General features: G+C 36.0%; 1 protein-coding gene across 2 annotated transcripts in view; it reads right to left on the bottom strand.

Annotated features, from left to right (window-relative positions):
- The window catches only part of MLH1 (mutL homolog 1), a 98,204-nt gene that overhangs the window by 8,299 nt on the left and 71,321 nt on the right, over positions 1–18,584 (bottom strand). For both annotated transcript variants that reach the window (XM_032235185.1, XM_032235183.1), the window contains 6 exons: positions 9,603–9,748; positions 8,208–8,316; positions 7,671–7,734; positions 1,826–1,987; positions 1,000–1,092; positions 56–169 (listed from right to left, as the gene is read on the bottom strand). In XM_032235185.1, coding sequence (XP_032091076.1) covers positions 56–169; positions 1,000–1,092; positions 1,826–1,987; positions 7,671–7,734; positions 8,208–8,316; positions 9,603–9,748 — 688 coding nt within the window. The remainder of the gene's footprint in view (positions 1–55; positions 170–999; positions 1,093–1,825; positions 1,988–7,670; positions 7,735–8,207; positions 8,317–9,602; positions 9,749–18,584) is intronic.

Raw genomic sequence — 18,584 nt, 5'->3', positions numbered from 1 at the left:
ATGATGGCTACAGATGAAATCCAATCTGTTCACTCTTTACTACTATAGACAATACCTGTTGAAAAGTGAGATCAGACTCTTCCAATATATACTGCTTTCTAATAGAGTAGAACATGGCACATTCTTTACTAAGACTATCAAAACACTGCTTTTCTTCATCCCAGTTTACCTGGTTAAAAAAAAAAAGTATAGTTTTAGATTTAGTGAAATGGTCAGTGACAGAGAGACAAGTTATGCATGAATAAATAATATTTTAGTTTTAACCTTTTAGTGATGGTGATGATATGACAGCTAGAAACTGAAACACTCCATTCTGATTGTTTAATCTAATTTTTATTAGTTGTTTAGGTTATATTTGTATATATCTATGTAACATTAAACTTCATAAGTATCTTTCATACACAGACTAAGTTGAGAATATATAAAAGATTTTTTTGGGGGGTGTTAAAAGTCACCTATTTGCAGGTTCTACTTCCTATGAATGGAGATATCCCAAGAATGAAGAAAGCAAGCTAATATGGTGTAGTGGTTAAAGAGTTGACAAGGACTTAGGAGATCCAGATTCAAGTCTACCCTCAAGCTACCACATGGTTCTTGTGGGGAAAAAACTGAAGAATGGACTATGTACATTGCCTTACAAACAATCCTATCATAATCTTTATAGAGATAAATGGCAGAAGATTATAGTGATCATAGTCATGTTTCTAAAATGGAAAGTATATTAATGAAACTATGTTTGATAAGAGATTTGGCAACCCATTGTAATTTAAGAAGTTGGATGCATGATTGGAAAAAAGGAATTAACGTTTTCCATAACTTAAGTCTTTCACAGAACTGGTAATATTAAAATAAATCATAATCAGGCCTCAGTTCAGAGATGCCTTTTTAGAACACCTTTTTTGCTATCTTTTCTCATGCTGAATATTAAGAAATAAAAATGACCTAACCATGACTGCATATGGCTTGAAAAATAGTAATTTGTGCTGAATATCAACATACCTCTGTGGCCAAACGAAGGATAAACATAGGTAGCCCTTCCAGTGGAGGAACATAATTATCTATCAGAAGCGGCAGTCCAGTAAGATTTCCCGCCTGCAAACAGAAAGCCATATTTTCACTATCACATTCAATAAAGTCATTTGTTTAAAATGACTGCAAAGAACATTAATAACATGTATGAAGATATTAAATACAAAAGAACAAGTGTTGCATATGTAAAAGCCCACTGTAAGCTATTTCTATTAGATCAATTAAAATGCCAGATTACGAACACACACACACACACACGTTGTATTTGTGCTGATAAATAAATATTTATTTATCAGCACAAATACAACACAAATGTAACAAAGGCAACAGTAAAAATATTGGGTTTCTGTCTGGATGGTCTCTTGTAATGAGCCGATACAGAATGGAAGCTGTAGACTTCCTCCCATGTTCGGGCATACCAGGGGTTGTGACTTTAAATACATACATACATACATACATACATACATACATACATACATACATACATACATTTATTTCATACAGATAGTCCTTGTTTTGCGACTGCCTTGTATAGCAATTGCTTACAGTTATGATAATCATGAAAAAGTATCTTTGTAACCAATCCTTGCATTTACAACCTTTGTAGGTCGATAAAGCAAAGCATGCTGAAGTAGGATCATAAGTACAGTTGCAATCACTTTGCTTAACAACAAAATTGCCAATTCCAATTGTCCTCATTAGGCAAGACTATATGTACTGGAATTACTAAAGTAAATAAATTGGGTATATTCCTAATAATCATAAATTCCTTGTTTAGAAGCCAAATGCTATGTACATCAATTTCAAGGGAGAAATAGTCTTTTAGCATTTCACTCTTCTTTGATAGGAAGTCAACAATATATTCAGCAAGGCCTTCCTTTGGACCATCTTCTTCTGTCCAACCACTTTCAGCATTCTCCAAGGCCAACATAGCCAGATCAAAGAGAGGAGCTGCTTCCTAGATATACAGAAGAAACATAAAACATTATTGTTTATGAAAACAATATTCTCTCTAGAAGCATCCAAAAGATTGACAATCTGAGAACATTTCTTTATATGAATTATTATAAAGATGGGGTATGAAAATTATTAATTGCATGTCACCCTCCCGGAGATTAAATACTGTGTAAGGCTGCAATAATACACTTCCACAATTTAATTAGAATACAATTTATCAATCCTGAACAGCTGCAGAGACTATGCAGCTAAATATAAATTGTAATCAATACACATAACAAGTATGTAAATAATAAATTATAAAAATAAATTTGAGAATTAAACCACACTTTGGCTCTTAAAAGATATGTGTATGCGGGTCATGTGGATTTCTGGGAGTAATATCTACAAGGATGGAACAGCATGCAAAAACATCACAGCTCTACTTTTAATGTATCAAGCAACTACCCATCAATATATTGAGAACCTGATTGAACTTGCTACCGATGAATGGAATCTGGTAGACAGAGATTCTGTATGGATGAATGAAATTAAATAGAGGACTAATTTATGCAAAACATAATAGATTAAAAATGATTGTTCACTTCTGGTTGAAGCCAGAATTCTGATTGACATTGTAGCAATATTAGTCACAGGAACCGGTCTCCGCGTTCCCTATGCTGACTTCCCTGTTGGTGAGTTCCGAGAAGAGCCAAAGCTGCCTTGTAGGGGATGATGAAGTAAGGAGGTTGAGGAGAGTCGCAGCTCTCCTGTTTGACCTGGTCTGCCACAAAGCTGAGACAACCGAAGAACCACAACTAAGACGGGTGCTAAGGTGAAGTAGGTGAACAGTGACTGGAACTGGGGGAGCAAATTTCTTTTTGCCTTAAACTTAACCATAAGGAATAATTTGGAACTATTTGCTCAGAATTATTTGTTAAAGCAGTATCTAAGAATTTTGAGAAATACCAGACTGAAAGGGGAAGACACAAAAGAGAAAATTATTAAATTTTGAAATGTATAGAAAATTTGGAAGACGCAGTACTGGGAATGCCTTTTAGGGAAGAGGTGGGAAAAATACTCAAATTGAACAGCCAAGAAGCAGATGTAGAAAGAGATACAGATCTTAGAGAGGAATATGGGACACAAGTCAAAAAGAAAAAAAGCACAGCAATTAAAGTAATGACGTGGGCAAGAGATTATGGATAGATGATTTTTCATTCTTGGTGTTGTTTTGATTTGCTTTTCTCTTCCTCTCTTTTTCTTTTTGTAGGTAGATGACATGATTAGAAGTTAGATAGGATAGAAAAAATGTTTTAACAAAGGATGGCATGATTAAAAGTTAGAATTAGAGATAGAAATAAGAGAAAAGGGGAATATTAATATATATACTTTTATATAATAAAATAAGTGCAATAATAAGAAAAAACATGGAATAATTGAATAATGACAGATTGCAACTTTATATAAATATGTATTATTAGAAAATATGTTGGTTGAAAGTAATAACTATGACTAATGCTATTTGTTTTATTTGTATTACAATGTATGACACCCAGGTGCCACACTGTTCACACATTGATGTTTGTAAAAAAAAATAAACACTAAAAAAATAAAAATGATTGTTATATAAATGTATGAGAAATATATATGTATTTAAATAATAACTACATTGTATGTATATATATGTATATGTATATGTATGTATATGTATGTATGTATGTATGTATATATATATATATATATATATATATATATATATATATATATATATATATATATATATATATAATTGTAGTTACTGTTAAAGTAATGTACAGTATTATACTTTTCCTTTATTTTCCTTTGAGTAGTCCTCAACACCAAAATTGAGCCCAAAATTTCCATTGCTAAGCAAGGCAGTTGTTAAGTAAATTTTACTCCATTTTCTGATTTTTTTTTTGCCACAGTTAAGTGAATTACTGCAGTTGTTAACTGAATCATGTGGTTGTTAAGCAAATATGAATTGAATTTTGAGCATAGGGATGCTGGAATGGTCATAAGCGTGAAAACTGCCATAAGTCACTGTTTTCAATGTTGTTGTAATTTTGAATTGTCACTAAATGAATGTGTCAACTTTGAATCAAACCTGGCAGAAGCCATTTTTCTATTCCTCAATTGCCAGTTTGGGGAGGGAGAAGGAAATCCTGCCAGCACCAAAGCTTCTCAAACCAAAGTGTTAAAAGAATACATTGACAAAAACCTAGCCAGAGGTTGCATCCAGCCAGTAAAATCCCGCATGGCAGCCCCTGGGTTATTCAAGGAAAAGAAAGATGGGGCCGTGAGATTATGCATGGATTTTAGAGGAATAAACAGTATGTGCGTGGACAACTCCTTCTTATGAAGGACATACTGGCTCACCTAGTGAAGGAAAAGATCTTCACAAAGTTAGACCTGAGGGAGGCTTAAGGTGAGGATCAAAGAGGGAGATGAATGAAAGGCTGCTTTTAACTGCTCCTGGGTAGTTTCCAGTTCAAAGCGATGCTTTCTGTCTCCAAGGGGCTCCCACCGTGTTCATGCAACTGATTAACGAAGTGCTTCATGATCATCTGTATAAAGGGGGCCTATCTATTTAGATGATATTCTGATCTTTACCGAGACAATGGAGGAGCATGTAAAGCTGGTTAGCAAGGTATTTAAAAACTCCCGAGGAAATGTGAAATGAGCACTAGCCAAAGTCACAGTGATGCAAAAAGAACAAGTAGATAAAAGGTTGTTTTATAAGAGACTGTTTCACATAGGAGAGAAAGTTTACCTTTCTACCAAGTACCTGAAACTGAAGTTGCCTTGCAAAAAACTGGGCCCTTTATAGGACCTTTCCCTATTATAAGAATCATCAACCTAGTAACAGTAGAACTGAAACTCCAGGCTTCCTAGAGAAAGTAGATCTGGACTATCATAGCAGCTTATTGAAGCCGATAATAAGGTTGGTGTTGAGGCTGGTAGCTCAGGCATCCCCCAGTCCTATTGTAGCGGAAGGGGAAACCCACTATGAAATATAAAGGATCCTAGACTCAAGATTTTATAAGGGAAAACTGCAATACTTAGTGCAGGGGAAGGATTACCCCCTGTCAGAAGCCACTTAGGGATGTTAGAGCAGAGAAATTAGTCAGGACATTCCATGAAAAATATCCTGAGAAGCCAAAGGAACTGCCTGGTGATGGGAGGGGGATAACAGGAAATTAACCTATCTATAATTGATATTTTCCAGGTATCCCTCAGTCACTAGAGAAGATCCAACTGTTAACTTCGAATTGAACATGGCAAAAGCCATTTTTCTATTCCTCAATTGCAACACAGAGTGGGGAGGGAGAGGGAGAATGAAATGTGTTACTAGACAAAACACAGAACTTTTTCGTGAGAACCAAGGTCATCTCTGCAAGTGGTACAGACGAGGCAGAGTGTCTGGAGAGCCGGCCAATTAACCTAATTGGCCAACGTGACTTGTAACTTTGGGGATGGGAGTTATTTCCTATTTTAATTATACTGAAACACGTGAAAACATTTAGAACTGGTTTTTCATTTGATTGTGACGATATGATATACCCAATAAAGAAATTCTTAGAGAATACCTTAGCCTCAGGGTTCTGATTTGTTTAATTGGGATCACAACAAAATGGTTGTAAATAGAGGACTATCTGCATTTTACTTCATTTCTAATGCTCTTTTTTCTATGATAATTTATGTATTTTTATCTTTGTTTTGGTTCTTTTTCTTTTTGTCACTATTTAAAAATAATAAAAGAATAAATATTGAAAAATAATGAGCCGTAATAGTTAACTAATAAAGCATTGGGAAAAGCAAGCGAATTGTGATGATTTTTATTATTTATTTATATTTCACATTCCTGAACTGTTCAAGTCCCTCAAATAAGGGCTCTGGGCGGCATAAAATAATAAAACATATTAAGCAAGAAGTTAATACATTTAGGACAGTGATGGCTAAACTTTTTTGGCTTGGGTAGCAAAAGCGCACGTGTGTCTGTGTGTGATAGCGCATGTCCGCGTGCCCATACCCATAATTCACTCCCCCTGCGCACCCCTAGCACATTCCTGCATAACACCCCCTTGCTCTCCCTCCCGTGCATGCATGCATGACCTCTCTCTCCTGAAACCTCCCCTGGCACCTGGAGGCCCCCTGGAAGCCGGAAACGGCTCATTTCTGAACTTCTGGTAGGGCCATTTTTTTTTGCCCTCCCCAGGCTTCGGAGACTTTCCTGAAGCCTGGGCAGGGTGAAAACAGCTTTCCCCAGCCTTTTGGAGACCTTTTGAAGGCCAAAAATCAGCTGGTCCATTTGTGCATGCACGCTGCAAGTGACCTACCACAATGGCTCACATGACTTCAGAGATGGCTCCGTGTGCCACCTGAGGCACATGTGCCATAGGTTCATCATGGATCTAGGATAATTTGAGTGGTATCATGGAAGCTATTGATAGATAAGTAAAAATCTTATTTCAGAGTGCAAAGAAAAAAAACAAAAGGCCACACAAACTAAGATGCATATTGTGTATGCACACACACTCACACACACACATATGCAAGCAAGACCTGTATAGAAGAGATGGGGGTTGTGGGGGAGGGAGAAGCAGTCATTATGATAGTTAATTACTATTGCTAAGAACAGTAAAAGGACTGGAAAATTGAAGAACAAGGAAGTTAAAGAGCAAGTTAAAGAAATTAAAGGATGAACTTTGCCAATATACACTGGTTAAGAGAAAGTCTGAAGATTAACTCATATTTTCTAGAAGGAAGTCTGAGGAACTCAGGCAAATAGATAAAAGTTTTATATCTTACTAGAACACACTGTACTGTATATATCAAAAATACTTAATAGTTTAAATATGAAGTTAGTTTTTTATTTTTAAGTAAGGTATCCCTAAAATCAGCATTTCTACCAAATGCCTTAATGTATGGTTCTGTTAGTATAGTGAAAAACATTCTTAAACATAACATTATTGGAAGTGGAAATCTCTGAAATTTCCAGTATACTTTGCTATTATTCAGGCTGTTTTAGCAACCATATAACAGTATTTGAAAAGTTGCAGTTTCCCCTCCCCAAACAGAAGGAAAAATCTTGCTAACCATTAAAAGATTTTGTAGATATCTACAAGAATATGAGCAAGAGAAATCCAGTAAATTCTGTACTCTTGATCTTTCAAAAACATTTTGGCAAAATTTTCATAAATTTCTGAGCAAATAAGGTAGGAAAAGCAATTTCTATTTCCTTCATAACACTAAAATTTGAAATCATCAAAAAAACTAAGCTACAGATAAATGGGGACAGGCATTGTATCCATACAATGTATGGATTTAAAAACAGACCATGTAAATATTTGCAGAGCATAAGAAAACCATATTTGTCTTCCAAATATTGCCGGAATATAAGCCTCATGCCTAAAAATTTGTTATATCAACAAGACTTGATGAAAATTGAGTCAGTAACAATGTCAGCACTTGGGAACAGGTGACTATTTCTGCATTCTTTTGTACCTCTCACCATTGGCCCATTAGAAATAGATATCAAAACTAGATAGATCTCTGGCTGAATTTTTTGTTGTTTTGCTTTACAATGTCTTATATGCGAGCCTAAAATGTATAAAAAGAACTACTATCTTTAAAAGGATTAGTAAAGTATCTAATTTAAACCCACCCCAAAATATACTCACTGATAATCTTAAAACTCCAAAATTTCCAAAGTCATAAATAAGGATCTGATAGAACATTTCTTGACTTGAATCAAAAGAAAACAAAAATAATTAAATGCACATTCTCTTATATATTTAGCATCTGCAGAATATTAAGGTCTACCATCAAATTATTAGATTACAAATTATATTCTAATTTATGAATTAGAAGTGACGATCAATGGTGTATCAACTTATTTTAGCAGAATATTGAAGCTAATATTTATCACATATAAACCCGTAGGACAAAATGCTGATAAAGTCCTTCAACTGCTAATTATATATTATTTCAAAATATCATTATCTTCAACAAATTGCTCCAAAGAGTTCTATATTCTATCACCAATCACATACTAAAGTTGTACTTAAATTGGACCATGCTTTCTCCCATCTTCTGGGCTATAAACAAAATGCAAAAGCTAAGATGCAATCCAGAACATCTATTTAATATTTATTTCCTAATTCAGGTAATTAAATCATTTTATTTTGACAAAAATAACAATACATTCAGACTACCACCTGAGTTTTGTGGTATTCAGAAGATAAAGTTTTGTCTGATGCTGAACCAGTGCCCATTGAGGACTAACACATCCAACAAAGGAATGATCACGAAGCAGCTCTTGAAGACCTGAAATAACAAGTTTATTTACATTTAGGATATCCTACAAAATTAGCAATAATATTGCTCTTTAAAAATCACTATGGATTTTGCAATTTATTTCTAATCTACTTTAGTTACTTTTAAACTGTATGAAATTAAGAAGCCAGTTTTAATTGTCCTATTTGTAAAACTGACTGCAAATTTTATTTTTTTCTGTTTAAAAGTAAATATATTATTTAAATAAGAAATGTGTTGCCAAAAATCTGACGGTTAGCAAATATTTAAACCCATTTCTAAATTCAACTCAAATAAAACAATATCTATTTATAAACTTTTAAAATCCAATCCAGATTTTTCAAAATACTTGATAATATTAATATATTGGCTATTTGTACTAGGAGAAAAATATGAAGGACAAAATAATAAATCACTAGTAATTGTAGATCAAGATATGTTGATTACTATCAACTGAATGCCAGCCAAGCTTGAGTTATATCTATCATATGGATATTCTGTTCTGAAACATACAAACTTAGAGCTAAGAAGATCTACTCATATAATGTACAACTATTTTTATTTCCTTCAAAATATTTACAGAATTCTAAGTGATTCTCCTATACAATAAATTGTATCTAAAAGTACACGAGATTGTTTTCACACTAACATCAGCTTAACTGCAATCTAGTCTCTGAATTAAGTTCTTACTTTGCTGCTCAGAAATACACAACTTGTTAACCCTGTTGCTTGATCAAGAATATGAATCAAACTTTGCTTTCTATTTTGCAGATCTTTCAATTTGAACACCCATTCACAAAGTAATAGTTTTAATAAAATAGTTTATAAAATAATTTATAATTTATAAACAAATAGTGAACAGATAATTCTATTAATTCTATTAATTCAATTAGGATTCTGGAAAATAACGTGATGAAGACGTTCTGTCTTTCTGTAGTAGCAGCTGGTTGGAGAAATGAGTGTCTGGAAAATGGCACCATATTTCCTCCTTCCCACTGCTACCATAATATTCTGACCTGACTCTAATCCTCAAATAGTAGCCCTATTCTCATTTCCTAGGCCCTGACTTCCCCAACCTCGGAGCCACCAACTGTCCTCAGTAGACATCCTTGGAAGAGGAAGCTGGCCATTCTGAGGCATTTTATTTTTACCAGCTCTCATCACCAGCAACACCTCTCCATCCAGCATAGCACATTCACACACTCTACAAGCAAATGAGTCCTCCCTTGCTGCTAAATTGTTGAAAAAGGTTACAGACAGTGTAAGAAACTAATCACAGAAAGAAATAAATAACTTACTTGCATTTGCCCTTTTATTAATTTCTTCTTGAAGAGTCAATACACTGGTTAGATTAATAATTCTTCTTCTTGGAGTGGAAACAGCATCCATTTCCTTTTGTGGATTTTTTTCCATTTCAAGACTATGATCTGTTCGCTGCCTCTTTCTACAAGAGAAATTAAACTGAGTAACATCTCTTTCAAAGAACCCATTTAAGAAAACAAATAGTGTCTGCTGATTTAAAAATATTACCATAATATTTATAAATAACAAAAATATTTATTTAAGGTCCAAGACCAAGTCAAGAATTTAAAAATATAACACAAGCAATTAAATGTATAAAAGGAAGAAACCTTATAAAGTTACATTTTCATTGAAGGGACTAAAGTTACATCCCAATTACGCAGGTGTGTGCACAATCTATTTTACAAATTATTATTAAAAACAAAATGTTGGTTGGATGATAGAACAACATATATTATGAAATGAAGTAAAATAATACTCCTCTAAATACAGGAGCTATAATAATTTGATATAAAATAGATTTAATAGAAAGCCAATTTGATGTAGTAGTTAAGGCACTAAGGCACTAGGCTAGAAACAGAAGTTCTAGACCCTCCTAGGCACAAGTCAGCTGGTTGACCTTGGGCCATTCACTCTCTCTCTGTCCCAGAAAAAAGATAATGGCAAACCACTTCAAAAACCTTGCGAAGAAGATTCACTGGTTGACGTCATAGCAGGAAAGATATGGTATAGTGGTGCTCTGGAAGGCACTGTGAAACCCAGCCAATACCTGCCTGTCAGAAGACCCTGCAGGGTCAAAGTCACTCCGGACGGTTGGTGAAGAAAGGAGGGATGCTTTGTAGATCGTGAGGAAACAGCAATTTCCTCGCTTGATCCAAAGAAACCCTCTTCATTGGCAGCAGAATCAATGGCCATTTTAGCAAAACTGAAGCTGTGACAACGAGATAATGAGCTGCAGCTGTTCGTGGACAGAGTTTTGAAACTAGGTGTGGTGACTTTCAACTTCTGTACTAGAGATCCAAACCCAAGAAAAAGAACTTTTAAAAAAGACTCTCCAAAATGCTAAGAAAGCGGCGAATTAACAGACGGAGAAAGATTATAGACCCAAAAGTGAAACAAACTTTTAATGGAAGATTATGAAGGTTTAAAATATAGAAAACCCTGACTGGAACTTGCAGTAGTATAAAAAGTGACTTAATCTGTGGATAACATTGTTTGATTATTGGAAGAAATTGTATAAAGAAAAAGGAATCTTGGGAGCTGATGTCACGGTGATATGATACATTTCCACGGGGCTCTGTAGAATTGCACAAAATTCAACCTGCCAGGAGGTTCTGAGGGAATCAAATTACCCTGGAGGGGTGAGGAAGACACAGAGGACACCCCACTGATCACAAAGAGACTGTATACTTGTTTGTTGTGGAGGAAGCTCTTAATATGGTGGGAAGAAAAGGACGGTCACTGCGCCCCTGACCACAGCTATGACAGCCGATCGATACAGCAAGCATAGAATTTGAGAAACAGTGTGATCGATCTGGGTGAGATTTTTTTCAACTTCTGTTGTGGAATTTACTCCTTTAAAATAAATCCGGGAAAAAGTGGGACTCAAAGAAGAGGAGGTGGAATTGTTTGTTATCCACCCCCAAGAATATCAGCGAGTAAACTTGTGAGCTATTTATAGAACTGGAAGTAGAGGGAATATTTTTTTTTAAAAAAAGAGAAGAAATGTTAAAGCTAGGAAGTCGGACTGGTGATTTAAAATACGATAGATTAAGTTGGAAACTTTTTGGAATATGAAACTTGGACTCCTGGGACTTTTAAAAAGCGGAGCAGGTTATACAATTTAAGATAACAAAAGAGAAAGAAGAGAAATAGAGCAACAGTGATATCTACTGAAGAAAATTGCAGAGAAGTTAAAGTGATGAAAGTAGGATCTTGACTGTGTATTGAAGATAAGCTTGTTTGTTAACACCTGCTCTAGCAAATTGTTTATGGGACAGCAGAGACAGAGAGTGAAACACTGTAACTTTTTAAACAGTGTAGCTCTTGGAACGTAGATGAAAGCTAAACAGATAAATAGAAGCTGGAAAGCAGCAAAGAACTTTCTTTTTTCCTTCCTGTTTGAACTTTTTCTTTTAGATGATTTATAAACCTGAGTGGTTAGGACTTGGTGAGCCTAAGTGAATTATAAATTTATCAATGGGCCTAAGTGAATTATAAACTGATAAATTTATAATTCAATTTCTTCTCTTGATAAATTTATAATTCACTTAGGTCCACCAAGCCTAAATTATTAAATCTATCAAGAGAAGAAAGGATTAGGGTTTCAAGAACCTGAAGTTTAACAAGGAACTTTATTTCCTTTTTTTCTATTTTCCTATTTTTTGACTACATAACAGCAAGTTTGTAACTATTTGGAGATTTTGGTGGTGGCCTGATTTCTGAAATATTCTTTAGGTGGAAATTGATGGGGATTGAGGGAATATTAGAATATTATTTGTGTTATTGTTGATTACTTTTTATAAAAAATTTTGAGAATCTCAAGACTACTGGAAATGACTAGTACTTCAAATTTAAGCAAAGTAGGGAGAAAAAAAATACACTGGCGTCCTTAGCAGCAGCAGCAGCTGCTGCTGCATCTAGTCCAGCAAGATAAAGATCTTTAGATAGCATGATGCAGTAGGAAAAAATGAACATAATGAATACTATGCAAGCAGAACTGAAATTAATGCTCCAAACATTTGAAGTAGCCACAACAAAACATTTTGAAGACATGAAAGAAAGAATGGAAAATATGGATAATAAAATGGAGAATATTCAACAAACAATAACCAAAAATGACAAAGGATGCAGAAAATAGAGAAATCAGAACAGAGAAGAAAGTGGAAGAGATGGATTATAGACTTACACAGCTGACAAAAATCTTGAGAGAACAGTAATCAAGTTGGAGATGGATAAAGCTGAATACTTCTTGAGATTTCAGAATATTGAGGAATAAAAAGAAGGAAACTTGCAGAGATAATAGCAGAATTGTTGGCGGAAGCCATGGACAGGGACAAGCAAAAGGGGCTTGCTGAGATTAATGAAATATTTAGAGTATACACAAGCAATGCATCAAGAAATAAACTACCTGGAGAGGTACATGTGAGATTTACCAAGAAGGCACTAAGAACAGAGATAAAAATAATAGTTCTGAAACAAGTCCCTAGAAGAGACATGAGAAAACAATACCAATTTCTGACAAGACAATTAATTAAGCATGAAGTAAGTTTCAGATGGCTGATACCTGAAGGAAACCAGGTAATCTGCATAGATCAAAGGAAGAAATCAGAGCAATTTTATGATGAGCAATTTGGATCATATGAGGAAAAAAGAGAGAGGAGATAGATGACAAGAAACAAGAAGAAGCAGTAGGAGGAAGAAATGTACAACAAAAATAAAATGAAACAGAATTAAAGGAGAGAGCAGATCGAGAAGGTTCAAAGACAAAAGAACAGAGAGAAATAAGAGCAACCAGAACAATAAGACCTATCTACACGTACAACTATGGAAGATGAAATAAAACTACTGTCGATTAATATAAATGGACTGAATTCTATGAAAGGAAAAGGACTTTTAACAAATTAAGAAAGTTAAAATTAGATTTTATTTATCTTCAAGAAGTCCACATAAAAAACAACACAATAAATTATTGGAATATCCTAAAATTGGGAAACTATAATCATTAGCACAAAAAAAGAGTGTGGTTGTATATATTAAAAAAAACCAATAAAAGCAAGACAAATTCATGCAGATGAAGAGGGAAGAATATTGATGGTGGAGGTAACAACGAACTATAAACGAACACTTTTGGTAGCAATCTATGCACCAAATTATAAAAAATGACTTTTTTATGAAAAGCTGCATACAATAATTACTAAAATCAATACTCATTTTATTCAAATAGATATATGTCTTGGTCAAGAATAGATATGATATGGATGTCACCGGAGTTAAAATCAAATGTGCAAGAAATAGAAATAGAAGCAAGCACTTGGGCAGATCATAATCCAATTGGAGTTAAGTGGAAAGGAGAAAAAAGAAAATGGAGATGGACATTGAATCAATCAATACTAAAAGATAAGGAATTTGTACAAAGTATGAAGAAAGAAATGGACTCCTCCCCGCCAAGAGAATACAAAAGAAGAAATCTCATTACAAAATGTAGGAGACACTGCTAAGGCATATATTCGGGAACTAGCTATGACCGTGATGGTGAGCCTATGGCACATGTGCCAGAAGTGGTAAACAGAGCCATCTCTCTCCGCACGCTAGCCTTCGCCGGTTGCTCTGCCGGGTTCCGGCAGGCCAGCTAGTTACTCTTTATACACGAAGGAGCACCAGAAACCAGAAGAGCAGCCGTCCAGTGTTCATGGACACGCTGGGAAGATTATCTTTTGCTTTCTGGTCTGCGCATGCACCGGCCACTTGATCTTTTGGTTTCTGGCGCACATGTGCAAAGACGAGCTGGCTGGTACATGCCGGAAACCAGAAGATCATCACACGTTCGTGGTCCAGAGCACCTCACCAGCTCGGGAGCACAGGACAGTAGGACAGTATTAGCTGGCTGGGTAGCTGACTGCCCTGCCCGCTGCTCCTACTGCCCCCAGGGGTGATGCCAGGATGCTGGAGCAGCCAGGAGGAGCTGCCTTCTCAAGGATAGAGATACTGCCAAGGGCCCGGCTTGCCAGTGGAGGAGCGGCTGCATGGGCTCACTGGTTTCTCCTGTGCCTCACCCTGTGGCTGCTGCCACCGTTCTTCTGGGGTGGTGGGGCTATGGAGAAACTGAGTCTGTGCAGGAGGAACCTCTGTCTGGCACCAGGGTAAGAGGTCACACTCCCTTGGCAGAAGTGGGGGGGAAGTGCTGGCTTGTTCTTGTTGACACGATCATCTGCTCTTCCATTTCTGGCGCATGCACACAAACTCCCATTTTGGTACTTGGTGCAAAAAAGGTTCACCCAACACAAAACAAAAAGATGATAGCAAAAGAACATAAGAGACTGGAATTAGAATTACAGAAAGTACCAAACAAGATCTTAAAAAATCAAATGGAATTATTAAAACATAAAATGAATCTACTAAAGAAGAATTGGCACAAAAAAATCAAAAATGCTGAACAGATTTTTTTGAAAATGTGAATAACCAGGAAGATGGTTGGCATATATATTGAAAACAGAAAAAGAGAAGAAACCGATACATAGGCAAACCAGAAGTTCGGGAACAGACTTCCGGTTTGCTCGTAGGATCGGTTTAAGCCTTCCGGAGGCTTCAGGGACCTTCAGGGAGGTGGGGGAGTGTTTTCACCCTCCCCAGGCTCCTATAAAGCCTCCGGAGTCTGGGGAGGGCGAAAAAAGCATGCAAAAAATGGGGGGAGCCGCTCATGCGCGCATGCGCCTTTGGGGGTCGCACATTGCATTAATGGGAGCGGCACGCCCGGGCACGACCCCCCCTGTTCTCCCCCTTTATGGCACGTGAGCCAAAAAAGGTTCACCATCGCTGCTCTAGGCCCATCAATGTTGGAAGTCCATAATGAAGTATTGATTGATATGAAGGTACCAAATTCGGGGATGGAAGCAAATATTACTCTGATTCCGAAAGCCTTAGATTTCACGCAGATAAAAAATTATAGGCCCAATAGATATCTTTACTGAATGCTGACTATATCTTTACTGAATGATGACTATAAAATATATGCTTCAATCATGGCAAAGAGGTTTAAAAAGTTTCTAAATAAACCTAAGAGATAGAATAAAAGTAATTTTTTATTTTTTTAAGACAAATTTTATTGCAATTTCCCCCCCATGATACATACTTTATGGACAGAGTGTGAACCAGGTCAGCTTATGAATCATATTTATAATCATAGTTTCAATATATTCTAAGCTTCCCACTTTTATCAATATTCATCTCTTTTATATAATCCTTTATCATTAATTCACTTAACCTTACATATCATTACTAAGCACCCTTTTCTTTTTGTCTTCAACTAATAACTATTAATTCATCTTTACAAATTAATAATTTTTAACCATACTTTGCTATTCTAACTTCCAAAGTATTATTCTCTTTACATAATTCTTCATTTCTTATTCAATTTTTACACATAATTAACATCACTGTACACCCTGTATTTCACCTTTTTTTACAGTTTTTCCAGTTATTTACCCTATTTTTTCTTCTCAGAAAATATCTCAAATTCCCAATCATTAACATTTTAAATTCCCAACATTCTTTAAATTACATTCAAAATTAATAGTATTTATTTAATTATCTACTTTCACATTCCCATCTACTGATCTAACTCATTATATTTATATATATGTATGTATGTATGTATGTACGTATGTACTAATATTTACCCTATAATTATATCTCTCTTCTGTTAACCTTTCCCTCCTTATCCATCATCTCTTGCTCTTTTAAGGACTCCATTTTCAGATTCTTCTTCTATTTTTTTTGTGTGATTAAACTTTGTTTCTTTATTACCTGTCAAAGATTCATGTACTTCTTTTAACATCAAAAATATTTCTTCACATATCTTAAACTCCATTTTATAACAATTTAAAAATCTCTTAAACCCTTCCCAATTATCTTTCTTCACATTTAATCCAAATTTAAAGTTTATTTAATTTCCTTGTTTTTCTTCTTTTCTTCGATTATTCCTCTTCTTTTCAAAAGTAGGGTGCTCTAATTTATATAATCAATTGTAATCCAATTCCAGAAATGGACAAATCCAGTTATCAGTTAGCTTTCATCAAAGAGAGCAAAACAAAAAGGAAAAACACAAGCACTCCTTAAATTTCTCACAATGTCCAATTTATCTTCTTCTCTATAGCCAAGGTCAGATCTTCCAACTGCTACTTCTCTTATTTTGCTTATTGTAGTCGCTCACCAAGCCTGTTGAGCTTTGTAGTGGTTTTTTTCCTCCAGTAAATGGCACTCTGAATTTCTATTCCATGTAAGGCAGTCTAACAGATACAACTGATTTTCAAAATATCCCGGAACTTTAAAATACAGATAAAAATTGCCATTTTCTCCCAAATTTTTTTTTAAAAAAATGCTTTGGCTTTCCCCAGCTTCCCAAATACATGAATTCTACTTGGACTTTTTATTTTATAATCTCTGGGTTTTTTCTCTCTCCCAAGTGCCTGGTAGCCACTATTCTAAACTCCGGAATAACTTTTAAAACACCGATTTCTGATTTCCAAAAAATTTCTTTAAGTGAGAATTGGCAGTTATCTCACCCAGGTCCAGTACTCCATCCAAACACTGTTCCAGCTGAATTCTTCAGTTTGGTTGTTCCAACTTTCAGACGGCCATCGGAAAATATCCAGCGCCACTGCTGCAGATCGGAAGAGCTACTTCTGTCTTGGTGAGGAAATTGCCAACTCCTCGCCGTCCAAGAAATGCCTCTCCTTTCTTCACTGTCCCTTCAAGATGGCTATGCCCCGAAGGCCTCTCAGCAGCAGGTACCAACTGAATTTCATGGGGCTCATCAGAGTTCCGTTAATTTCCAGTCCATTTCCACTGCGATGTCAACCAGAAATCAGTTTAAAAACAAAATGGGAATGATTTTAAATATGTTGGAATATTATGAACCACATCCTGGGGAAAAAATGACTGATTTTCTGAGATGTACAGAAAGCATATGACAATGCGAATTGGCAATTTATGCTGTCACAACTGAAATTTATGTACTTTGGTGAAAGATTTATTAACATGATAAAGGCAATATACAATAAACAAACTGAAAAGGTGATGATAAATGGAGATATGACAGAGAACTTTGGGAGACCCAAAATAGAGTGCAGGGGAAACCTAGTAAGCCTCCCAGCAGCCCCCTGGAAGCAAAAACGGGTTGCAAGGGGGGAAGGGTTCAAGGGAGAAAGAAAGAAATCCTTACTGTTTCGGGATCCCCAAGTGCATGGAGCAGATGTCTTCAAACTTGGCAACTTTAAGACTTGTGGACTTAGCTCTGCTAGCTAGAGAATTCTGGAAGTTGAAGTCCACCAGTCTTAAGGTTGCCATGTTTGAAGACCTCTGGAATGGAGCTTGAGTTGAGAGCTTATTGAAAGTGTGGCTAGCTATCCTTGCTCAGGCTAAGCTAATCAATAGTGGGGCTCTAAGAATGCCAGATTATCAATGGGCATGTCCCTGGCTTTTCTTCCTCCTACCAAAGACCTTCTGGGGTTCTTCACAGGAAGGAGGAGGGAGGGAGGGAGGGGAAAAATAAAAAAGGGAGGGAAGGGAGAAATAAAGAAAGAGGGAGGGAAGGGAGAGAGAGAGAGGGAAGGAAGGAAGGAAGGAAGGAAGAAAGGAAGGAAGGAAGGAAGAGGGAAGTGAATAAGATATGGATGGATGGATGGATGGATAGAGGGAAGGAGGGAGAGAAAAAGGAGAGGAAGGAAGGACAACAAATCTGGCACTAGATGGAGCTTCAGAGGATGCTTTGAAACAGCACAACAATCCAGAGCTGGAAGGGACCTAAGAGGTCCTATAGTCCAACTCCCTGCTCCAGCAGGATACCTTATATTATCTTGGTCATTTTGATGTCTCTAACACAGAGGGGAAATCCCCAGGCATTGCCAACCCCTTCTCCCTAGTAAAAAAAACCTAGACAAAAAACTTCATGCAGTATTAAAAAGAATAGAAAAGGGGGTTGCTATGTATTGTTTAATGGGCTGCTAAAATGGCAAATGGATGGATAAATTGGCCATGACCGCCAAGCCACTTCCACCTGGTCATATGACTGTCAAGCCACTCCCACCCGGTCACATAACTGCCAAACCACTCCCACTGGATCACAGGACTGCCAAGCCACACCCACAAAATAAGCCATGCCCACAGAACCAGTAGTAAAAAAATATTTGAAACCCACCACTGCATTGGAAGTGTTAAATAGAAATATGAGACAAGATATAGAAATTAAAGGTATGGAA

This window comes from Thamnophis elegans, chromosome Z, assembly GCF_009769535.1.
Source record: "Thamnophis elegans isolate rThaEle1 chromosome Z, rThaEle1.pri, whole genome shotgun sequence".
Taxonomy (NCBI): domain Eukaryota; kingdom Metazoa; phylum Chordata; class Lepidosauria; order Squamata; family Colubridae; genus Thamnophis; species Thamnophis elegans.
This window is presented reverse-complemented; position numbering and strand designations above follow the sequence as displayed.